Source organism: Neoarius graeffei, chromosome 21 (assembly GCF_027579695.1).
Source record: "Neoarius graeffei isolate fNeoGra1 chromosome 21, fNeoGra1.pri, whole genome shotgun sequence".
Taxonomy (NCBI): domain Eukaryota; kingdom Metazoa; phylum Chordata; class Actinopteri; order Siluriformes; family Ariidae; genus Neoarius; species Neoarius graeffei.
In genome coordinates this window covers 30278441-30304957 of record NC_083589.1, presented here as the reverse complement: position 1 = coordinate 30304957, position 26517 = coordinate 30278441, and the positions used below count along the sequence as shown (strand labels likewise).

General features: G+C 42.0%; 1 protein-coding gene across 1 annotated transcript in view; it reads left to right on the top strand.

Moving 5' to 3' along the window:
• vezt (vezatin, adherens junctions transmembrane protein) overlaps positions 1–26020 on the top strand; it is an 80830-nt gene extending 54810 nt beyond the window's left edge. Inside the window, exons 10-12 of the mRNA XM_060902952.1 lie at positions 12599–12696; positions 14721–14925; positions 23265–26020. Coding sequence (XP_060758935.1) covers positions 12599–12696; positions 14721–14925; positions 23265–23803 — 842 coding nt within the window. The 3' untranslated portion in view covers positions 23804–26020. The remainder of the gene's footprint in view (positions 1–12598; positions 12697–14720; positions 14926–23264) is intronic.
• Positions 26021–26517: the final 497 nt, after the last annotated feature.

Sequence of the window (26517 nt, the reverse complement as noted above, 5' to 3'; positions counted from 1 at the left end):
GTATGGAAAATGGAAATTAGGGTATGGAGAAATATGTGTTTCCAGACCTTTGCCGCTACATAGTAAAATGAAGCTCGACATTCAGTTGAATTTTGCCAAAGAAATGTGTTGAAATGCGGAGGGAGGGAGGGAAACGGGTGTTCTGTTGTACTGGCATGCGCTCCGCCACACCCCCTGAACCTGCTTGCTTCTTGCAAGACTTTGGACAAGACGCAGGAAAACCCCCTGCTACAAAACGCCTCTTGAACACACGTGAACACACATCATAGCTCCAGTCAGTGTAAAAATGCTTATGGCTTATTTGGCAGTGTTGCCAGAATTTGCTAGAAAAATAAGGCACATGGACCCTGAAAACAAGCGACCCAAGCCAAAAAAAAACTGCCAACAAAAATATGAAGGCTGTGTACGCAAACATGCATATAAACTGAACAATGCTGTTATTACATTATTATTATAATTACATTACATTTAGTTGTCGCTTTTATCCAAAGCCACTTAGTTATTACAGGGTACAACATGGTTACAACCTGGAGCAATGTGGGGTTAAATGCCTTGCTCAAGGGCACTGCAGCCATTACATACTGGTTAGGGTGGCCACGTCTCGGCCACGTCTACCATCTCTTGGTATGTGGACAAAATGTGATCTACAGTGGAACTAACACAGGGCCTTCATAAAACACAATAGTAAATACAAAAAATGCCATAATGACTGTTTTCAAATTAGAAGCTTCAGTAAACTTGTGTGGGCGGCACGCTGGTGTAGTGGTTAGCGCTGTCGCCTCACAGCAAGAAGGTCCGGGTTCGAGCCCCGTGGCCGGCGAGGGCCTTTCTGTGCGGAGTTTGCATGTTCTCCCCGTGTCCGCGTGGGTTTCCTCCGGGTGCTCCGGTTTCCCCCACAGTCCAAAGACATGCAGGTTAGGTTAACTGGTGACTCTAAATTGGCCGTAGGTGTGAATGTGAGTGTGAATGGTTGTCTGTGTCTATGTGTCAGCCCTGTGATGACCTGGCGACTTGTCCAGGGTGCACCCCGCCTTTCGCCCGTAGTCAGCTGGGATAGGCTCCAGCTTGCCTGCGACCCTGTAGAAGGATAAAGCGGCGAGAGATAATGAGATGAGATGAGTAAACTTGTGTGTGTGCACAACATACAGGGTGTCCTGAAAAAATGTATACACACTTTGAATCATTGTGAAGTAGGTGTTTATTAAAATTCATTTCATTTTCAAGGTGTAATAGAATTTACAGACATCACTTTATTGTTTTATCACTGCCTCTAACTGATGTTTATAGTCTACGCTACGAGACCTGCAACAGTCACTGAAAGTGAACGTCCAAAAATACCAAGAGAATCGAATGTGATTTGCATTGTCAGCAGTGACTGGACCAGAATGGATGTCAGTTTGAGAACAGGCGGTGACTAAATAATAAAATGTCTGTAAATTCTATTACTCTTTGAAAATTACATGGATTTTAATAAACACATACAGTACTTTACAGTGATTAAAAGTGTGTATACATTTTTTTTTTCGGGACGTCCTGTATGTGCTTGACATCTTCACACACCTGTGTTTTAATGTCTTGAAGTGAGCATCAGATACGTGTGCGTCAGAGTGGCATCCTGTATTTTGTGTAATGTGTGTATATATATATATTTATGACAAAAACAGGGCACTGATACAAATTTTAGGCCAAGCTAAATATGGTATGCATTTTGGTGGTATGTCATAATGTGAGTACCGGTTTGATTTTCAAGTAATTCTTTTAAATATATGAGTAGTTGTTTGTTCGCTGAAGTCTCCAAACCTGAGAATTTGAGTATGGAAAGTCTGGAATTTTAAATTTGAAAATGTGTAGGAACCCTGATGGATTTCAGTTCTGATTGTTTCATTTGAAAGAACTTGTCATTCTGCACAACACTTGGTCATCGTATTGTCAATTTTTTGCTAACAAGCTGCTAATTAGGTCACCTTAAGTTTTCGGACTTCTGCTTAGAATTGTATCTCGTCTCGCAGTCCTCACCCGATTTCAGTTCTGATCGATGTTTCGGGTCGATCTTCTCTTGAGGAACAAAACTTTTTATTGATTTTCTTGTTGTAAAGACGTTGTTTCCAGCTTTGTTTATTTTCAGTTAAATTGTGTCTCTTCCCTCAGTTCTGAATGGATTTCTGATGATTACCACGAAGTGCACAGGGGGAAATAGGAATGGAATTCGTCCGTCCTTCCGTTTCAATCTAGACAACTTTTCTCAGAAACTACATAAGCTGCATCAGTGAAACTCATACGTGCGTGCTCATACTGCTGAAAAAAGCTGGGTAGCGTTTTATGAAGGCGTCCTAGCACTTACGACATCACGGTTCAGCATTAAAGCAGTGGGTTTATAAGGGTGTAAGTGTTAAAGGTCCCATGGCATGAAATTTTCACTTTCTGAGGTTTTTTAACGTTAAAATGAGTTCCTCTGACCTTCTTAAGTCACCCCAGTGGCTAGAAATTTCATAATGTGTAAACCAAACTATGCCCAACATTTGAGAATGGCGCGTCAAAACGGCGCGTTGATAAGCTCTTCCCTTTACTACGTCAGCAAGGGAGATGATCCCCACGCCCCCCCTCTGGATTCCCACCCACTGTATGGATTGCCCGCCCAGCTCAAAAGTTGCCACCAGACATGGAAATTGCGCTGTACATGGATGTGACAACACAGAAAGGAGTCTGTTTTACTGCCGCCGGGAGAGCCCCTGAAGACACAGAGGCTTAATTTTATTTACTCCAATAATACGCCGTCGAGTCTACCTAAGACGGTGTATGTTTGTCGGAAGCATTTTCCTGAGGAATGTTTCCACAACTTGGGACAGTACAGGGCAGGTTTTGCACATCAACTGTCACTGAAGCCTGGGTCCGTACCAAGCATCCCTGCCGCATCAGCCACAAACACCGAACAAGTAAGTGTATAACTGTTAAGTCGTTTTGCCGTGTTTTAAAATCGGTGCCACGTTAGCCTTGCAATGGCTACATTAGCTGTGCAGCTAACCGCTTCCTGCAGTTAGCCAGGTACTCTGGCTACAAAACCAAAAAGCATGCAGCATGCTCTGTTATAATAGCCAATCAAAACAGTTTTTACAAAGACACCCACATTCTTTTTTTTAAGTCACTCGTTCATTTTATTTGTTTGTTTGTTCAGTACAAACCCAAACATTTGTTGAATTTATTTTATTTCCTCGCGTTGCACCTTAATGACATCAGCACGCGGTATTTTTCCCTTCGCGGTTTGTTCCTTCTCTCTCGCCATAGTAAGACACCCACATCCGCTTGTTCTGACCCACTGGAGGTAGCGTCACAGTGCTGTTAGCCAGTCAGAGGTAACATGTTTACATGTCATGAATATTAATGATAAGACCCGCCCCCACCCTCTACCCTTCCCCGCCTCCATGCTTCTCATTAGCAAAACGGCGCACTGGGAAAAGCGCTGAAATGGGGCTTTCTCCCAGGAGGCTATATCTACGTACCGAGGGTTCATTTCGAGAAAGGCTGCGGATATAACATCCGGAAACCTCCACGAGCCTGTTTAAAGCATCAACAAACCACCATGCCATGGGTCCTTTAAGAGGTCTTCATAAAATGCTCGTGGTGGGGGATAGTGATGACCATGTCGTCTTGTTTTATTTGAAAGAACTAGTCCTTCTACACAACATTTGGTCATTGTATTGTCAATTTCATACATTTTCTTCTGATTAGAATTGTATCTCCTCTCTCGTTTATTCTGCGAATTCAGTTCTGATCGATGTTTTGGGTCGATCTGCCCTCGGAGAACAAAATGTAGTCCTTTGTTGATTTTCCTGTTGTCAACAGTTTGTCGTAAAGGTTGGTCCTCGCTCACATTGTCACGTTTCAGTTTTGGTCGTCATGGTTGTTTTCATAGCAGGCTAGAACGTTGACGTTCTGGTTCACTATTTTGAGTTGTCAATTTAAAAAATAATAATAATAATGCCGTGTTTTTATTGATTCAGCGGGCTGCCCTGGAAACAAAACTTGTCCACAGTGTCGAGGATGATCCCTCAAGGCATTCTTCTGCTGCACATGCGGCTCATGTTGAGTTAATTCATAACTTCCTCCATAAAAAGCGTCCTTGAAATAAGCAATGTTCCTGATGAAGAAGCCTCAGAAGTCCTCCTCTGACTCTTCTGAAGTTTTCTGTGCAAAAAAAAAATACTTTGTGCAGTTAAAAAGGGCGATACTATTTATTTATTTACTGTATTTATTTACTTATTTATTTCTTTTTGTATTAAATATTTAAATATCAAATGACCTTTCATAGGTTTTTCGGTATACTTACAATCCAAAGCATACATTTTAACATGATTTAGTCAGTGTAATTAGCCATCAGTGCCGGGCTTAAGACTGCTTCTCCAGACGAAATCAGGCAACAAGTTCAAGTTCTTGCATGACTAAGACCGGCGTCTTTTTTTTTTTTACGCAACCTTTTTTATTCCCATGTGTGTAATTCTTTCATATCCTTCTGAATAACACTCATGTCCATACTTACTTCTGAGGTTTGAATACCAGTGTGTGCAATTAAACCCTCCCCACATGCACTTAAATTAACTCTGAATCATTAAAACATATACGCAGAACCATGGCCTCACTTTTTGTTTATAAATGCCTTGAAACCTCAAGAATGGCACAGGAATCGTTTTAAGCGTTAACAATAAATCTAATATAGTAATTTTTACGATTAAAATGACTCCTATACTGTAGGTAGCGGTCCGAGTGAATGACCTTGACATCTGTGACGTCACTGCAGGAAGTCTATCGGTCTCATCGCCATTTCCGCTATACTAAAACACAGAGCTGACTGCAACTCTGATCCTCCATTTTGAGCTAATTTATCGCCATGCCACATAGATGTGTTGCTGGCGGGTGCAGGAACATGACAGAAGGTGGATTTGCGCTGCATTCATGGCCCAAGAATGTTTAAACTGCAAAGATTTGGATGCGGGTATGCGAGAAATTCACGGATTGGGCGCCTACGAAGTGGTCTGTCCTCTGCTCTGCACATTTTACTGAAGACTCGTACGAAACCTCCGACCTGTTGAGGAGCGTTGGCTATAAGCCCATACTGAAAGAGGGTGTAGTACCAACAATTAAAGGAAAAGAAAACTACAAGAAAAGGAAAGGAAGTTCAGTTGCACCAGTTCTCCTGGAGTGTGAGCCGAGCAGTAATGGTGGAGTACTCAGTATGGAGAAAATGAAGAATGATTGGACCAGTCATCAGGTTTCTCTGCTGGATATGTTTGCCTCAGCAGCAATATCTCGCCCTTACGTGGAAGAAGCAAATGAACGAAGAACTGAAAGTCAGTTTGTTTCAAAACAATCAACCACAAGATCGGCCTTCAAGAAGTGAGAACGCAGACGGGTAAGATGCGACTCTCATTTGGTTACATAACAGCACTCGTTGTTTACCTGCATTTAGATTAATACATGTAACTTATATTGTGTGTTTAAGTTACCGGTATAAGATTATTTAATTTGCTTCAGAATGTGATTCAGTTCATCTGATTATTTAATTAGCCTTTTACGTTTTATCAGTGAAAATGCATGCATGTACAAGTATGTTGCATAAGTTATAACACCTATCCTGTTTTAATGAGAGTCACATGAGACTGTCAGTTTAATTCCATCCGATTCTCTCGACGGCTTTGTTCTCTGGCTTTATTTTGTAAGGTGGGGGCCTCCGTGGCTGACGTGTTACTGTCGGATTCACTTTCCGATGGTTTGAACTGATACGGTTCTACGTGTATAACAGTAGCATGTGCACACACTCCAATTTCAGGACTATCACACTCAGCTGTATTACTATCCGAGGAATCTGAAGAATCTCCAATAAATCCGAACGAAGAAGCCATTGCAACCACTCTCGCCTGCCGAGTCTGGCTTTGGTCTTAGCACCGGTTCCCGCTGTGATGGCTGGCTCAGCGGGGCAGCTCGAATGCCAACTTTTGCGGTCGAATTCAACTCTCAAAAAATATATATATATTTTTTTTTTAATTCCCAATTATGCAACATACAAGAGTCAAGGATGGAGATACTATCCACTCAGAAATGTATTTTAAAAATAAAGGTTCTGCATATTTCCTTTAAACAGTTATCTCTCTGACAGACTAATTTTATTAACTTTTGTTAAATCAAACTCCTGGTCTTCTAATGGGAAGAAAATGCAGATATGCTCAAGTAACCTTTAAATAATAAAAACAAAACATACTATATATCCTTGGTACTCGGATCTTACAGAGCTTACAGTCGCAGGTACCATGGAAGCAAGTACATACCCAAATCAGAAAAAGTTGGGACGATATGAAAATGCAAATTAAAAAAAAAAAGCAGTGATTTTTCTAAATTTACTTTAACTTGTATTTCATTGCAGACAGTATAAATCCAAGATATTTCCTGTTTTGTTGGTCAACTTCATTTCCTTTTTTAATATACATCCATTCTTGCGTTTCAGGCCTGCAACACATTCCAAAAAAAGTTGGGACGGGGAAAATTTCGGACTAGTAATATGAGAAAACAATTGAATCATGATGTGATTTGAAACGGGTGATGTCAACAGGCGATTGTAATCATGGTTTGGTACAAAATCAGTATCCAGGAAAGACCGAGTCTTTGAGTAGCAAAGATGGGCTGAGAGTCTCTAGTTTGTCAACAGATGTGTGAAAAAATTATTGCAATGTTTAAACACAATATTCCTCAAAGAAAGATATGAAGGGATTTGGATTTTTCACCCCCCTATGGTACATATCATTAAATGATTGATTCAAGGAATCTGAAGGAATTTCAGTGGATAAAGGGCAAGGGCTCAAGCCTAATCCGAACACCCGTGATCTCTGATCCCTCAGACGGCACTGCATCAAGAACCGTCATTCATCTATAACTGATATAACCACGTGAGCTCGGGATTACTTTGGCAAACCTTGGTCAAACGCTACAATACAGAGTTACATCCACAAATACCAGTTATAACTTTACTGTGCAAAAAGGAAGCCTTATGTTAACTGCGTCCAGAAGCGCCGTCAACTTCTCTGGGCTCGGAGGCATCTGGGATGGACCATCACTCAGTGGAATCATGTATTGTAGTCAGACAAATCGGCATTCCAGGTCTTTTTTTTTTTTTTGGAAGAAATGGACACCATGCTCCAGACCAAAAACAAAATGGACTATCCAGACTGTTACCAGGAACAAATGCAAAAGCCAGGGTCCGTCACGGTATGGGGTTGTGTCGGTGCCCTTGGCAAAGCTAACTTACACTTGTGTGATGGCGCATTAATGCAGAAAAGTACATTTGAGATATTTTGGAGCATCATCTCCTGCCTTCAAGATGACATCTTTTCCTGGGAGATTTCAACAAAACCACATTCTGCACACACTACAACGGCATGGCTGTGGAAGAAGAGAGCGCCTGTCCCGTCTGTCCCCAACAGAGAATGTGTGGAGAATTTTGAAATGGAAAAATATAACCATGACGACCCCGTACTGCTTTACACCTTAAAGTGCCATTCCACCATTGGATGTATTCTTTGGCATAAAATACAATATATTTTATGACAACATGACTAGACAGAGAAATCTTTTAGCTTCAAAATGATATATCATACATAATTTTTTGACAACGACAAGTATATTAATTTTGCGACCAAAGTCACCTACCCTTTTAATTTCCACGCGGTAGTGAAACGTGATGTCATCGGCAGGTTCTCCTTCTTGTGTACCATGTGTCTGTCTATTTTTAGACCAGGAAACCCCCAAAGTGAGAGAGTCATTTCTCCTCGTATATGGGGGCCAAAAAAATTGCGAAAAATTTTGAGTTAATCTTTATCTAGATTTATTGGTATTAGCTAGATTTATTGGTATTATTTTTAGCGCGTTCTATCCGCCATTGCTGATAATATGTGCCACGTCACACGTCACGTGGTACTAGAGGTCTGCGCAGGTCGGATTTTTCAGTCCCGCTCCCGCCCGCGCCCGCATTGTGCAGTCCCACTCCCGCCCGCAAAGAATTATGATTTTCAGTCCCGCTCCCGCCCGCGCCCACAAAAAAATTATGATTTTTAGTCCTGCTCCCGCCCGCGCCTGCCATATTTTGTCCCGCTCCCGCCCGCAAATCCCGCATGATGCAGACGTTCGCGTTATTTCTCAGGAAAGTTCTTGTCTTGACACAGCGTGATGGTGCCTCGCCCCCTACTTCGAGTGGATTTCAGCATAAATATCTACAGCTCATGTTGTTATTATTTACCTTGTTTTGGAATTCAGCACGTACTCTCTCTAATAACAATAATTAGTGCTGTCAAACAATTAAAATATTTAATCGCGAATCACACATTTTTATCATATGAGAAACCATTGCAATTCTCTGATCGGCATAAAAAAGTGAATGGGCTTGCTTTGTAGCAATGGTTTTGTTTTGTTTTTTATTGCAAAGCAGAGCTAGTAAGAGAAGTGAATTCATTTACTGCTTGAGTTAGTCTACAACTTTAATCAGAGAGACAGGTTACACAGTGCCGGTAGGCTTGACTCAATGCTATCCCAGAAATCCTTCCTGTAATATGCAAATTTGGCCGCCTCTGATTGGACAGCCAAATTTGCATATTACAGGAAGGATTTCTGGGATAGCACTGAGTCAAGCCTACCGTCACTGTGTAACATGTCTCTCTGACTAAAGTTGTAGACTAACGCAAGCCGTAAATCACTTCACTCATGGTTCTCTTGCTAGCTGGGTGTGAACTGCGAGTCATTAGAGTGATCAAAGGATTTCCCGTTAGGGTGATCAATGGCAAATTTAAGATGCCATTCCACTGGCAATCTGACTCTCTCTGCAAATTTAGGCATCTTAAAATGTTTTTATTAATGCCAAATAAAATATCCAGCACAAATTATATATGATAGACATAAATTAATAATTTATACATTTTATTTCAAACACATTTTTAGTTAGCGGGACTGCAGCTTATCACCGCTCCCGCCCGTGCCACATATGTGCGCTCCCACCCCCGCGCGCGCATATGTGCACTTCCGGTCCCACCCGCGCCCGCAATGAGCTTTCAAAATTTGTCCCGCGCCGCACTGCTTTGCGGCGGGTCCCGCGAGTCCCGCGGGAGTGCAGGGCTCTACATGGTACACAAGAAGGGGAACCTGCCGATGACATCACGCGCGGGAATTAAAAGGGTAGGTGACTTTGGTCGCAAAATTAATATACTTGTCGTTGTCAAAAAATTATGTTTGATATATCATTTTGAAGCTAAATGATTTCTCTATCTAGTGATACCATTTATATATGTTGTCAAAATATATTGTATTTTATGCCAAAGAATACATCCAATGGTGGAATGGCACTTTAAGATCTGTTTGCAGGAAGAATGGGACAAAATAAATAACACTCGGAACGCTTCATCACATGGTGTCTTCAGTCCCTAAACATCTTTTAAGTGATGTGAGAAGGAATGGGAGCATTATAAAGTGGTAAAATCTCAACTTTTTTAAAAAAAATGTGTTGCAGTAAACAAAATTGACATGTTTTTATATTGAAAAAACAATAAAATTGATGAGGTCAGACATCAAGTAATGTGCTGTTGTATTGTTTTGAGTGCAGTACAGGTCAAAGATATTTACAAATCATTGAGTTAAGTTTTAATTTCAATTTCAGCCTACTGTCCCGGTCACTTTTTTGTTTCTAACTTGGGGTTGGATATGATGCGTACTAGTCTAGGAATACAGTACACAGTTTAAGACGGATTGAGACAGAGCATATTTTTAGATTTCTATTTTTTGACTTGTTCCCATTCAGCAGTTATTCTAAGAGTGTCGAGCTGTAGAGGAAGAAGTTTGTGTGTGTGTGTCCTAGATTTATTAAGGCCAAGCAGATGAAGTCATCTGTAATGAGTCAAGTGAATTCGGTTCAGTGTTCGGCAACGTTAGTGCAGCTCACAGGTCAACACAGAACGGTTGTGTAAGTGTACGCAGTCATTCTGCCAAATTCCTTCCATTCAGTCAGGACCTTAGCCGTGTGCTTTTCCCTGCTCGAACGAGATTGAACTGGCAATCGGACAAATCCGTTGAACCAGGTGCTGATGCTTGGAGATGTTGGTAACACCGGGAGTTACAGATGACCTGTCTTGAGATATTTTACATGTTCTGGTTGCCCAGTAACTGCTCCAGTGACTTTTATCACATATGTAAAGATATGTAAACATTTCCTGGACTATTTAAATAATATTGGCTGGCATTGAGTGGTATATCAGATATATTCCATTCAGCTAGCGTGATACTGAATGAGTCGAAGACGAGTTCAGTATCATTCTAGCTGAATGGAATACATCTGATGTATCATAAAAAAGCCATTTTTTAAATTATTATTATTGTAAGTGCGATCTAAAATACAGCTTTGGTAGACGCCCTCAAGTCCTTTATTTATTTATTTATTTATTTATTTATTTTAAATGAATAGCTGATTTTAAATTTGTGGGTTTAGTTTGACGAAAGGTTATTTCTTGCATCTCAAAATGAAGATTGATTGAACCTTGATTCCAGCGTGAATTGTTCCCAGCGTGCAATATGGAGGTGCAAGATGTTGCACTGTTGGCTCAGATTTCCTGATTAGTTTGAAGTAGCGCTTGCGACGGTCAGAAACCGTACGGCTGCATACCTTGCGTTCCTGAGTCCCCCGAGAGGATACGTGTGCTACACTAAGTTAGGCCTGACAGAACAGGTGCTGCAGTCACCTGTCTGAAATGGGAGGGTCCAAAATGCACTTCCATATTGCTCGGAGTAGACAATACGCATCGAAATCATAATATATTTTGTTTCAAGCCATCATAAATGCAAAACATGAATTAAATATTTTTATTATTATTATTTTCAATTTATATAGCGCCTTTCTCAAAACCCAAGGTTGCTTTACAATTATAGGAGGAAAAAAAAAGTCCACCAAATAGAGGTCAGGATATCATTCCAATGGTGTAGCAGCCACAGTCCCACCAAAAGGCGCATGGAAACAAGTCCCACACCGCCTGCACAGCTGCCGGGACACCACCGGGCAACATCACTCAGAACACCATGCCATGGATCCACAAAGCGAGCACAGACGCACCGCCACACAGAGCACTGGTATGTCCCAAACCGTCTGCACAGCCGCTGCGACGCCACCAAGCAACATTGCTCGGAACATCACGCCAAGCACTAAAGCACTGCTGCACAGAGTGCTGGAGAGCCATGATGTTCAAATAAGCAACTAGCTCACTGCAGTTCATAGTAAGGAGCACAGGCATCACCCACAGCGAACCAAGGCCTGGAGGGAACCAACGCACAAAACTGGGAGCTACACCGCAACCAGCGGACAAAAACAAACATCAAACTACACAAAAGAGAGATAGAGAGAGAGATAGATGTATATAGATTTTTAATTTTTTTTATGTTTTATCATACCATTACCATGAAGAATAATAATAGCAGCTCATTCTGGCTCCAACAGTAGTAGTAGTAGTTGTTTTATTATTATTATTATTATTAATATTATTATTATACCTTCTTTTCGGGTGTCCAACGCGTCTTTCTCTTTCAAAATTCTCTCAAAATCTTCCAAGTTTAACGACGCAAACTTGGCGGCCATGTTTGTTGACAAATTTTCACAGTCGCTCACTAGCACAGACATTTTACGTCTCCGTGTGACATGTTCTCTTGACAACCATGCAGTATCGTAAACCATATTCAACCCTCATTCTCCATTGGGTAGAGTGACGACATACACATAAGTGATAAGCTAACAATATTGCATGCTGTCAAACCAAATGAATGAAACCCGTTAGAAGGGACTAGAACGTGTTTTTATTCCATCGAAAAGTGTCCTGTGTGTATAGATGATAATGGCTGATGATTTGGATATATTTGCGCGACAGAAGAGCTACTATCTCACAAACTGCTGAATAAGTTCATGCTGACAACTTTCTGTTTTAGACAGCATTAACTTTTTCAGTAGTTTGTGCTACAGTTCTGTGGGATTGGACCATATGGGCTAGCCTTCAGGCCTCATGTGAATCAATGAGCCTTCAACACCCATGACCCTGTCGCCAGTTCACCGGTTGTCCTTCCTTGGACCACTTTTGGTCGGTACTAACCACTGTATACTGGGAACACCCCACAAGATGTGCTGTTTTGGAGATGTTCAGACCCGGACATCTCACCATCACAATTTGGCCCTTGTCAGAGTCGCTCAGATCCTTACGCTTGCCCGTTTTTTCCTGCTTCCAACACATCAACTTCAAGAACTGACTGTTCTCGTCTCTTGCTGCCTAATATATCCCACCCCTTGACAGGTGCCACTGTAATGAGATAATCAATGTGATTCACTTCACGCGTCAATGGTTTAAATGTTATGGCTGATCGGTGTATGAGTAGCTGTTCTTTTTGAGGAGAAATTGAACTTTTAGCCAGTGTAACTGGATGCACACAGTTTAGTGGTCTTTAATAATGGTTATTCATAAACAGCTTAATCCTTGGACACAAACTTGGTCTCATGCAGTTGGAGGGCATGTGACTGTTTATTTTTGTGTGTGTTTGACAGGAAGTACAGATAGCCCAGAGGAAGCAGCTGGTCCTGCCCCACCTCCCCCTGCCCCCACCTCACTCATAGACGACACGGATCCCGTCCCAGAGGAACAGGTACGGTGTGAGTGGGCGAGAGTGAGAAAGAGAATAGAAATGACTTTTTGTTCTGATGATCGACATGTACTTTCGTCTACAAATGCAATCTAAATGCCCATCTAATTGAATTAGCCTGGTCAGGAATACCCTGGACCATGTTTAGTTCTTTGACTAAAATAGTGAGGTCTACTGAGATCTCAGTCACCCCATCAGACAGTGCACTAACGCATGATTTACATCTTAGTCCACTGGTTTTATCCCATTACAACGTTCGGTAATGTAATTCTTCATAGCGAGTAATTGGTCATTAAAAAGTGATGCTTGTCCAAATAGACATCTCTGTGATTTTACAAGCAAATGTTCTCTTAGGTGGGCGGCACGGTGGTGTAGTGATTAGTGCTGTCGCCTCATAGCAAGAAGGTTCTGGGTTCGAGCCCAGTGGCCAATGAGGGCCTTTCTGTGTGGAGTTTGCATGTTCTCCCCGTGTCCGCGTGGGTTTCCTCCGGGTGCTCCAGTTTCCCCCACAGTCCAAAGACATGCAGGTTAGGTTAACTGGCGACTCTAAATTGACCGTAGGTGTGAATGTGAGTGTGAATGGTTGTGTATCAGCCCTGCGACGATCTGGCGACTTGTCCAGGGTGTACCCCGCCTTTCGCCCGTAGTCAGCTGGGATAGGCTCCAGCTTGCCTGCGACCCTGTACAGGATAAGCGGCTACAGATAATGGATGGATGGATGTTCTCTTCGGTTTTTACTTCCTGCTCCAAATCTTCGCACAGGCTATCCAACGAATCTTGAAATACTTTTGGCAAGCACAAAATGATGTTTAGTTTCTGTAAGCAGAATAAATGACTCATTATAACAACAGCTACCGGGAAGAAAAAAAAATCACATGAATTTGCAGATATTGTACAACTTGCAGAGTCTCTTGGGAAAATCCATGAGGTAATGTTTATGCAATTCTGAATGCCATGTATCGTGGAAGTCTGTAACTTAAAAGTAGCCAAAAAATGTACTTACTTGAAAGAAGTTGCCTTAAACGCTTTTATTGCACAGAGCGAATCCCAGAAAACACTCAAGTCTAAACTCTTGTTAGCAGTTTTTAAGTCGGGTCCCTTTTTGGGAGACCCACCCCAGGACCACCCCAAAACAAAATAGCGACTTCTGTTAAAATCATTGTAAAAGGACTTTCTTTGTTGGAAACGCAGACTTCTGATTGGCTAAAACATTTCCCGCTATTTTTCAAAAGAAAACCGACATACTAGCATTGACCATATGGCCTTAGGGTTTTACAATTTTAATGATGGGTCTGTGTTCGTCACGTGAAACGCCTTTACAGTGATCATCAGTGGTGGAGAAGACAAGATCACATCTACCTGAGGTACTTTAAACATTTAAACTCGGTGTATTTAGGCTCAGCTTAAGGAGCGTGATGTTTAGATACCTCCCAAGTATATCAATCATTAATTCATGCTAAATAACACCCCAGTTTCGCCAAGCTCTCAAAAAATTGTAGCAAACTAAAACAGTTTGTGTATGAGGTCCATAACCTGTTGAAATGGGAGAGCAGTCTTTCTAACCTCGTCAACAATGGATCAGAAAGATAACCGTGGCTACAGAGGCCGTGATCTTCACACTTTGTGCTTCCAGAGACAAAGTCTACAGGAATCCCGACACATTCTGAGGCTTAAAACCACAAGCTCGAGACAAAATTCCCCTCACACACGTCATGAATGAAACGCTGTCTATTGACTGTGTCATGCTAATAATTATCCTTCCTGATTCAGAGAATAGAAGTGTTTTGATTCATAGAAATGCAGATATTAGAGTTTCGTCAAAGAAAAACCGTGCAGATGTGTTATTACGGATGTTACCCTGTGATACTGATGACATCAGCATAGGGCTTGAATGAGTTATAGAATAGTGGGTGGGTGGGTGTGTAGTGAGATTTACTCGAGGACATCTGCTCTAAGCTTGTGATTGTGTGTGTGTGTGTGTGTGTGTGTGTGTGTGTGTGTGTGTGTGTGTGTGTGTGTGAGAACAGGAACTGGAGGCCTACGTCTCTGACTCGGACTCAGACTCAGAGTGGCATGGGGCTGTGGACATGCTGTCGCCATGGGAACGGGAGCGTCAGCGGCGTGAGAGGGAGGAATCATGCAGAGTTTTACTTGAGCTTAAATCCGTCCTGGGGATCCGAACTTCCGAGGGAGAACGAGACAAACGCAAACTGCTGCTGTTCAGCGACAAAGGTCTCTCTCTCTCTCTCTCTCTCTCTCTCTCTCTCTCTCTCTCTCAAAAAACCATACACTACCGTTCAAAAGTTTGGGGTCACCCAGACAATTTAGTGTTTTCCATGAAAAGTCACACTTCTATTTCCCACCATAAGTTGTAAAATGAATAGAAAATATAGTCGAGACATTTTTCTGGCCATTTTGAGCATTTAATCGACCCCACAAATGTGATGCTCCAGAAAGTCAATCTGCTCAAAGGAAGGTCAGTTTTATAGCTTCTCTAAAGAGCTCAACTGTTTTCAGCTGTGCTAACATGATTGTACAAGGGTTTTCTAATCATCCATTAGCCTTCTGAGGCAATGAGCAAACACATTGTACCATTAGAACACTGGAGTGAGAGTTGCTGGAAATGGGCCTCTATACACCTATGGAGATATTGCACCAAAAACCAGACATTTGCAGCTAGAATAGTCATTTACCACATTAGCAATGTATAGAGTGGATTTCTGATTAGTTTAAAGTGATCTTCATTGAAAAGAACAGTGCTTTTCTTTCAGAAATAAGGACATTTCAAAGTGACCCCAAACTTTTGAACGGTAGTGTATAAAGATTAGAGACCTATATAACTCACATCAATCTTTTCAGCCTCAGTCCTGGTCCTCACCCACCGTGCTCTCAAATAAACAGTTCCCGAGAGACAATAATCAGAAAAACATATACAGTACGGTGCAAAAGTATTCATCACGTGTAATGCTGTCGACCAAAAATGGCTTAAAAAAAAAAATAATGAAATGAAATGTTTCAACATTTAAAAAAAATAAATACTATAAACAGTAAGCCATAATAAGTCAATATTCGGTGTGAGACGACCCTTTGCTTTAAAAAAAAAAAAAATAGTAGTCAGAGGTCCAGTGAGTGCAGTTTTATGCGGAACTGAGCTGTGGGTTTTACTGAGCAGCTTCCAGAACCTTCACAGTTCTTCTGGACACTTTGACTGTCACACTCGCTTCTTCATTTTGCACCAAAACCCAGCAGCCTTCATTACGTTTTCTTTTTTAATCTGAAAACTGCTCTCTTGTGTAATATGCTGCTCAGACACAATTTTTTTTTTTTTTTTTTGTAACATATTTAATTTTATGCTGAAAAAAATAAACGTTTGGACTCTAAAATGTTTTTGTACCGACTTGATAATGTAAAATAGAAATCTATAACAAAGTTTGGATGAAAAAAAAAGTGTGGCTTAAGACTTTTGTACAGTACTGTATTGTATGTAGAATGAAAATACTGAAGTGTGCTGCATTTTCCTGCCGCAAAACCCTTGTTATTGTTATGGTAACACATTTAATGAGGACGTGTCCCTGTAAAAGGTTCTTGTGGTAACACTAGAAATTCGCATTTTACGTTGGTCACACTATTGGTCCCACTCCTCCTATGTTAGATATTTATCACCAAAAGCACAACATGTCCTAATAGTGTTCATATAGGACTAGCTCGGGTAGCATCGTGATTTTTTTTTTTTTCTTTTCCGATCTATTTCCAGGTGACCACAGTCACCCAAAGCCTCCCATTTGGCCGTATGCCGTGTTGGAACTGTTCATGGTTTTTGCTTGTTTTGCCTCGAAAGTTCCTGTTGGTTGGACTACTAAGAGTTGATCGTTTAAATTGCTGATGACACGTTTTTGACATCTTTGGCGATGTTTTAGAACATAAAAAGTAATTCCCAATGATCCATATATTAATTCACGAAGGCGCCTATTTTACAAGTTATGATGATAAACGCGGCTATTTGGGCAAATTTGACGGGGCTGCAGCACCCAGGAGACGAAGGAGGAGGAGGAGCTATATGACGTCAGCGAAAGAACCTTCTCCCTAACTTAGCAGTTTGTTGTTGATGCGACAGGTGTTCAGTTTATCATTATTAGTATTTTTATTAGACATTATTATACATTATTATATATTAGTTATTATGCCTTCGCGTTGTGTTGCCGGCTTTTGCTCCAAAACCCACAAGGATGGGGTAAGTTTATTCAAGTTTCCCAGAGATCCCGAGCTGCATGCGAAGTGGGTGAAGCAAGTCAGGTGCACTCGTGACAAGTGGGAGCCCTCACCAACATCCGTCCTGTGCTCTGAACACTTCGATTTGGATTGTTTTGACACCCTTCCCAGCTTAAAAGAATCTCTTGGGTGTGCAGTTCAGCACAAACGTGTGTTACTACCATCAGCAGTGCCTACACAGTGTTGCCAGATTGGGAGGTTTCCCACCCAGTTGGGCGGTTTCAAGTGCATTTTGGTGGGTTTTGAACATATTTTGGGCTGGAAAACGTCAGCAGTATGTGTTGCCAGATACTGCTGAAGTTTTCCAGCCCAAAATATGTTCAAAACCCACCAAAATGCACTTGAAACTGCCCAACTGGGCGGGAAACCTCCCAATCTGGCAACACTGCCAGTATTCCGGAGGGGGTCTACTAGTAGCTATGCCGGATCCAAAGACAGTCCTCCTGTCAGAACATGTGTTGTGAAATGACATAAGATAAAGGTACGTAGAGCTATAGATTCTACATGATAATCATAAATGTAATCATAAAGTCGGCGTGATATCAGTCATGTATTTGCTTGTGAAAGCTTGCGGCTTTCATGTAACTGCCGCCTAGCAACGAGAGGCAAAGGGTAAAGAGGGTAGGCCAGGCCTTCGTCTAAACGGGGGAACAGGGGCGCTGCGCCCTCTTACTCTCGGCGTGCGCCCCCTTACCGACTCCGTGAAAACATCCCAGCAACACTACGTGACAATGTGTCTGATCATCAAATACGTTATAATTGCGCCAAAAATATTCCAATCATAGTAGATACACCGCCAGACGGTGCAAAAATAATCCGAATTGGTGTTTTCCAGACTGAGGCGCCATGCTGTTTAGTTGTTTACTTGTCATGGCTGCTCTCGCGAGATTTGACATGGGTTACATACAAGGTCAGCTGACTTGTAGCGCGAGATTTCTCGAGACTGAATGACCTTTCACCCACCGGCGCGGGAGCTTTTGACAGAAGTAGTTCGCGAGTTGTTTTTGTTGACACTTGGGCATTTAAAGATGTCATCCCGCGGCACGAAGCGGAAGAAAGCCAAAGACTGTCCGGGGCAGAAGAAGATTAGGCCAAATATAAAAAAAATAGTGTGTTTCCGGTAACCCGACCGATCGAGAATTTCCACGTCGAAATTGCCGACCGTAAAGTTTTTATTACAAATTTCCCTCGATATTTTAGTGTAAGCGGCGTTAGTTTGTCATTTTTTGTTTCAGCGCATTCAAGTTGTGAAAGAAACGATAAAAAGTAAAATGTTTCGCCACTTCTATCAGCCCTCCTGCATAAACTGAGCCGAGTCGCCATTTTGAATCCTCATTCAAGGCTGTAATGCAAATTGCTTCCTTTTCAGTATACAAGTGCACTTCCATGGCAGGGAAAAACACTACATTTTGCCGCCTATGTAGTCCCCTATTTATACAAATAGGAGTCATTCAGGATTCAGCCATGTTTTTGCTCGACCCAAGTTCTACAGTAGGCTAGGCCGACTGCTTTTAATGGAAGTAGCCTAGCCTAGGACGTTATTTTCACGTTATTTCTTGATAAGGTGTTTTCACGTTATTACATGAAAATATCATGAAATATCACTTCCGTAGATCATAACTCGAACTCTCGCGATATTTTTTTTATTTGTTTAAAGATTTAAAACACTTATTTTATTATGATGTGTGGTATAAAGGATTCTGTGCCAAAATACTATTTTGTAAGATGTTTACTTGTGTTAATTTTTTCGAACAAAATAAAAAAAAAATTACGAAAAAAAAAACTTTCCTACCTACCGACCTTATTTTAGTATTTTCATGTTACCGGAAACACACTATTTTTTTTTTTTGGCCTTACTTCTTTCTTTTTCAATGTTGACAGACAATTTGTTACAATTTCCCTCTCAGATAGCCTCAGAATGTCCCATTGGAGCATTTTTCAAAGGCTTTGCACGGCGGGGGGGGGACAACCGGCACCAACCCCCCCGCTCCCTCGCCATGGTGAGTGCCCTCATACTAAATTTTTCTAGAAAAAACCCTGGGGTAGGCTATCATAGATTCTATTCGGAAGAGATCAACACAATTCTAGACTCCCAGAAGAGGAAGAGCTAGCACTAGACAGTTCACCGGCGTTTTCATGCGCCATTTCCATTGAGTAGAACCAGAGTAGAACAGCCAGTGAACCGCAGCGTGTTCTCCCGCTGACGTCACAGCATGGCCGCGAGCCACGGACCCAGTTTTCTTGCGCTGTGCAATTAAAAGTTGGATATTTGCGTAACAACAGCTTCTTTTCACGTAATTATAACAGAAATCTAACATGTTTGCCATGTTGTCTAGTTTATTTAAGAAATTGCATAGAGTCATGTTCGTGTCATCAGCACTTTAAATGTATAGTAAGATTTCAAGCTGCATGTTGAATGTCAGTCTCACCAGATGCAATGTCCATATGTGACATTTTCCGTAAATGACTTGAAGTTATTTCTCGTAGGCTGCTGTTTCCTAACATGTAAGAACTGGAGTCATTCAAAATGCTCTCTGAGAAGGCGGAGTCGAACATGTACACTTCTGAAACGCTGAGGATTTTAAGATGTGATATTTGGCCAAAGTTTGTTCGGCTGTTTTCCGTAAACATTTACGTCACAGAGAAAGTGTTTACTTGCTTGGATCGTTGATGAGCCGAGGTAAAGTGAATTTTAGAAACACGGAGTTCACACCACCTTCTTATTTGAAGCAGAAGAACCTTCTTGTTGCTTCATTCAGGTCCCTGAATAATGTACACGAGGTCCCATTAAGCTCGCACTCCCTGTGGTTTGTTAACTTCAGGGTATTAGGAAATCTAAACGTATAGTACTGGGTACGTACAAGGATGTTTCAGTTTTACTCCTTGTGCAACATTACTGGAACCAACAGCATGACCAGGGCTGTGTGCAAAACTAAAATTCCTCCATTTTCTTGAATCAAAATCCAGTCGTGACTCCACATTTTAGCTGTGACGAGCACTATCCTGGTGGAAATGAGGAAACCATTGCAAATGCAATTCAGCCATTTATCCTTCCCTTTTTTTTTTTAAGTCTCCGTGTTATTTATAATCAGGGCTCTGAACCGGTTTGAGGACTGGAATGAAAAACAGATTGCAGTAATATTAATGTGCTGAATACAAACACTGCTGCTGTGTCTAATAGTTTTCCAGACACGAGTGTAATTTCACTTGTAAAAATTCTGCTGTTCGAAAAGCCAGCGCTCTTTACTCACAGGGTTATTGGTTCTAATAGCTAGCCAGTTTTCTCTCAGACATCAGCTTGCTAGATTGATTGATTGACAGCCATAGATAATCGATTAAAATACTTAATCGCATTATTGACCATAGTTAACTCATGATTAACTGCAAATTAATCACACTTTAATATATCTGTTCTAAATGTACCTGAAAGGGATATGTTTCATGTTTTTGGTGAGCAGGCGTGGACAAATCTGCTTGCTTTATGCAAATATATGTAGCCAGGTCAGGAAGGATAAGGCTGGACACAGCAAAACATTATTTTTGTGGGTATTTTATTCCCCCACTGCATTTAAAAATAATAATAATAATAATAAAGCAATGTTAACTTTATAATTTTGAGGGTTTCGCACAGTTCAGTGTGAACAAAACAATTTCCCCCTAGTTCTGTCCTTAACATCCAGCATTCAAACTATACAGTAAATAAGTGTTGCCAGGTAAAACAAACCTCGCCCGGCAGCACTTATTTTATACCTACATGTTAATGATGGTAATATTTCTCAAATCAGCAACTGTCAGGTTAGAGTCCTAATGAAAATCCATGACCTTGAGTTTGACATTTCAAAGTTATTCAAGGTCAAAGGTCATGGTGCCAAATGAAGGCCCATATGGCACTTCCTATAAGTTGATAAGGGTAAACATCTGTCTACCATCAACCGTTTTCAAATTACAGCCCTCTGAAAATCCGTGACCTTGAATTTGACCTTTCAAAGTCACTCAAGGTCAAAGATCATGGTGCCAAATGAAAGGCCATATGAGAGTTGCTATATGCTCATAATAGTAAACATTTGTCGATCTGCAACCGTTTTTGAGTTATAATGGAAAATGTTATTTTGACCAAAAGATTGACCTTTCCGGTGACCTTGACCCAATTACCCCCAAAATTTAATCAGGTCATCTATAGCCCATTGCCCACCTACCCTGAAAATTTGAAGTCAACTGGTCGAACCATCTAGACGCTAGATTGTTAAAAGACACAAACAAACAAGGTAAAGGTCATGGTGCCAAATGAAAGCCCATATATGACTTCCTATATGTTGATAATGATAAACATCTCTCTCTCTTTCTCTCTCTCTCTCTCTCTCAACTGTTTTAGAGTTCCATGTAAAATATGCAAATTTTAGCAATGACCTTGACCCCCCTGACATTTGACCCCCAACCGCGAAGAAAACTATGAGAGATACCCCATCATGTAGCATATCAATGGAAACAGAATTGAAAGATGAACAGTTTGGAATTGGTTTGAAGTAAATATGATGAATATGAAGGAAGACATCGTGAAAAAAAAATTTGACCTTTTTGGTGACCTTGACCGGATGACGCTCAAAATGTTGGAGGTTCTATTTGAGACCAATGCCCATCTATCCTGAAAGTTTCATGAAGATTGGTCCAGCCGTTTTCTTGTAATGTTGCTAACAAAGAAACACAAAAAACCCCAAAGAAACCCGACCAAAAACAATACCTCGCCCCCTGGTGGACAACGTCCTGCATGAGGTAATAAACTAAACACACTCGGTGATGTGGACTCTGGACAACAGGAGTGGCTATCTTTAAATAAAGAGAATAAAAGTACAAATTCATGAGCAAAAACTGCATTTATAAACACCTTTTTTACATCACTCACGAATTTCTCAGATTAAAACAAACTCGCACTCTGTCTCACTCCAATGTGCAGCCTGCGCGCACGCGTACGGGTACACACCTGGACCTTAACACGTCGTCTTTTCTCCCCTCTGGACCATCAAAAGCATTTAAAACGCATACATTTTATGTAAACGGTCAGAACGCAACAATATAAGTCGATTCTGTACGTAAGTGCACCTTATCACGACTTACGCCGACCAGCTACTCGCTACATCTCTCACTCGCTCGTGCTACGTCACTTGCTGATTTCCCAAACTATGGGGGAGGGGCATAGAATGTGCATGCGTTAATCACGCGTTAAAAAAATTATTGGTGTTAAAATGAATTTTGCATTAACGCGTTATTTTTATCGCGTTAACGTCTACAGTCATAGATTTTACATTTCCAGCATTTGGAAGATTTGACTCTTATCCAGCGCGCCTTACAGAAGTGCTTTATAGTTGCCATCAAAAACGCGTCCCCATGCGAGGACATACACCTGATGGTATACGAATACCATCAGACTAAAACTCTTTTTCGAGAGGAGTTTGTACAGCAACAAAAAACAAATCAAGGGATTTCTACAAATTAAATGAGTGCACGTCTTTTTTTTTTTTTTAAGATATTTTTTGGGCGGGCGGCACGGTGGTGTAGTGGTTAGCACTGTCGCCTCACAGCAAGAAGGTCCGGGTTCGAGCCCCGGGGCCGGCGAGGGCCTTTCTGTGTGGAGTTTGCATGTTCTCCCCGTGTCCGCGTGGGTTTCCTCCGGGTGCTCCGGTTTCCCCCACAGTCCAAAGACATGCAGGTTAGGTTAACTGGTGACTCTAAATTGAGCGTAGGTGTGAATGTGAGTGTGAATGGTTGTCTGTGTCTATGTGTCAGCCCTGTGATGACCTGGCGACTTGTCCAGGGTGTACCCCGCCTTTCGCCCGTAGTCAGCTGGGATAGGCTCCAGCTTGCCTGCGACCCTGTAGAAGGATAAAGCAGCTAGAGATAATGAGATGAGAGATTTTTTGGGCTTTTTTTCACCTTTATTGGATAGGACAGTGTAGAGACAGGACAGGAAATGAGTGGGAGAGAGAGACGGGGAGGGATCGGGAAATGACCTCGGGTCGAAATCGAACCCGGGTCCCCGGATTTATGGTATGGCGCCTTAGCCACCTGAGCCACGACGCCCCATGAGTGCACGTCTAAGTGCTCTGGGAACAGTGCTCAATTTAAATAAATTTTGAATGGATTCGAGTCTGTTCTGTTCATCGTAAAGACGGGGGAAAAAATCAATGTGATTATGTAATGTATTCTTTGGCTCACTGATGCTCCTCGTGTTGAGGATCTGTAATCCGTAGATCTGCTCGCTGGGTAACTAAATCACTCTCTGTACTTCTTCTGTTTCCATGTTCCAGCTGCACTGGGTCCGGTTGCCACGGAGACGTCGGATCATTTCCCAGAATCCTCAGCGAATCCAGGAACAGAACTTGCAGCGTCTTGTGCAAGCAACCACATCTCCCAGCAGCCCTCGGGAGGAGAAGGGGAGGAGTTAGAAGAGGGAGGAGGAGACACTGCGACAGACGGTACGGAGGACAGACAGACGGACGCCACTGTGACTGAGTTCTGTTGCGGCGATTCCGAAAGCGCCGCAGAAACGCAAGATCAGAGAGTCGAGGAAGAGGGAACGCGGCTCTTCCAGTCGGACGGGCTGATAGACGAGGAGGCGGGCCCGGATGGGTCGCACCCCGTCTCGCCCCGAGTCCCCGCCCTCTCCGTGATGGACAGACTGACAGAAATGCATGGCTCTGAAGTGCTTAGCATCGGCTCGGCTCTGGCTGCCCAGGTGGCCGCTCGCTCGCACACCTTCACGCACCTCCAGGAATGCACGTATGGGGACTCGGATGAGGAGGAAGTTAGATCACAGCCCAAGGAAATGGAGACAGCAGAGAAGTGAAGGACAGCTCGCTGAACTGTTTAGCATATACAGGTTATTTATTCCCATCTGCCCGAGATTTATTTATTGAGCTTGAGGTCAGGACTGCAGCACATAGACCGGGTGCGAGAGAGAGGTTTCTATGTCCGTCCCTTATGTGCCTCCATGTATGTTCTTGTTTACACTCTGTCTACCATCACTTCGTTCAACCGTCCCTGTTTTCTCGCAGTATGCATCAGGTACAAGCTCGCAAATACAGACACGGAATTCAACACACATCACAGACCAGGATTATTATTTCTTTGTGTACGGTTATATTTTGGCTACCGATTGGGCCATTGGTAGGTTTTTATTCCTCAACAGTCCACCCACTGATTCAGGCGGACATTAGTCATACGCCTGCTTGTTTCTGTGTGAGCGAGGTTTGCGTTTTATACCCATTTGGTTCAAATGACGAGTCAAATAGGCTGATAATATAAAACACTCAGTGATAATGATAAATAGAATAACTTGTCAATAATGGGAAGGAACAAAAAGTCCTGGACATTCTGGCTGTGCGTCACAGAGCCCACTGTGAGGATCACTCATCTAGAAGAATGTTCACACACACTGAAATTTCCATTAATAATTCATGACTCATTATCCATTGGAATTGGGGTGTGTGTTGACTTTATACGCTGATTAATATTTAAAGCGATGTGATCGAGAAAAATACAATGCTGTATTCAGGCAGGTAGGTTTAAAAAAAAAAATAGAGCGGGGGATATTCCGAGGAGGAATTAAAGAAAAAATAAAGAATTGCTGAGATTCAAGCCGTAACTTTATTGAAAAAAATAACCTTGGATAGTCATTGAGATTATAAATTTTTGAGGAAAAAAAATTACAATTCTAAGATTAAATTTACAAGAAATAAAACTTGGGGAAAATAGTTGAGGTTTTTTTTTTTTTCCCTTTTTTTTTGGGGGGGGGGGTGCAAGGAACAAGATCACTTCACTTTACTAGGTTGGACCGACATCATCTGGTCGCACCACAGACGCCACGGCTGAGTTATAGAAATGCCATCTTTCCGCCTCGATCGCACAATAAGAGAGGATAATTTTCAACTGCATTCCCCAGAATGCACTGCAGCCAGGAAGCAGGAGATCGTTTTGGAGCCCACCTCCAATTAATTACTAATTTCTTAATCTCATAATTTGAGGGGTTTTATTTTTTTATGGTAAATTTACCATCTTATTATCTCTGAGAATTTGAGCGGGGGGGGGGGTTTATCTCAGAGATTGAGTCGTATGGGTTCCCCCCCACCCGCTAGCTTTGAGAAATGTATTCAGTATGTGGATATAAATCTACTTTTAAAGATGATGGGGGGAATTCGCACTTGATTTTCCATTTACAATAAATGTAGCCATCCAGCCAAGACATGACTGACGTCTGATGTTTGTTTCTGTTATGCACTCGGGCTATCAGTGGGCCGGGGATAATGAAATCTTCTGTCAGCTCCAGTTAGCATTCAGCAACATGGCTGCCTCGGAGCATAAAGAAGCATCAGTTGTTATATTTATTGTCGAGTTTTGACACTCGCCATTCTTGGCTGACAGGAACGTGAACCCGATGTGTTCTGTAGTCGTAGCTCATCCTTTTCAAGGTTCAGTTTGAGATACAGGGCTGTTCAAAAGTCTTGGGCTCCCAGTTTTTTCATACAAACTTCGTTATAGATTTCTATTTTATGATTAATACATCGAGTCAAAACATTACAAAAACATTTGAGAGTCCAAACGTTCGTTTTCCAGCACAAAATTAAATGTTAGAGGAAAAAACACGTTTGTATGTGAGCAGCATATTACATAAGAGAGCAGTTTTCAGATTATAAAAGAAAACAATGAAGGCTGCTGGCTTTTGGTGCAAAATGAAGAAGCGAGTGTGACAGTCAAAGTGTCCAGAAGAACTGTGGCTGGTTCTGTAAGATGCTCAGTAAAACCTACAGCTCATTTCCATATAAAACTACACTCATTGGACCCGAGACGACTTTTTTTTTTTAAAAGCAAAGTGACGTACTGCTGTTTTATAGTCTCATCTCATTATCTCTAGCCGCTTTATCCTGTTCTACAGGGTCGCAGGCAAGCTGGAGCCTATCCCAGCTGACTACTGGCGAAAGGCGGGGTACACCCTGGACAAGTCGCCAGGTCATCACAGGGCTGACACATAGACACAGACAACCATTCACACTCACATTCACACCTACGGTCAATTTAGAGTCACCAGTTAACCTAACCTGCATGTCTTTGGACTGTGGGGGAAACCGGAGCACCCGGAGGAAACCCACGCGGACACGGGGAGAACATGCAAACTCCGCACAGAAAGGCCCTCGCCAGCCACGGGGCTCGAACCCGGTGTGAGGCGACAGCGCTAACCACTACACCACCGTGCCGCCGCTGTTTTATAGTATTTTTTTAAGGCTATTTTTGGTCGACAGCATTTCTTTACCTGTGCCTGAGACTTTTGCACCGTGCTGTACTTTTCTGCTCAACGCTGTTGTAAAGAGTGGTTATACAAATTAGCGTAGCTTTCTTGTCAGCTTTAATGACACCAGCTGTTGTCCAAAAGCACTGACATTCACTGGATATTATTATTATTATTATTATCATCCCTCCCCCATCGTTCTGTATAAACTCTCCAAAATTTGTTGCGTGTGAAACTCTCAGGTGATCAGCAGTTACTCAGAGCAGTCTATTTGCTCT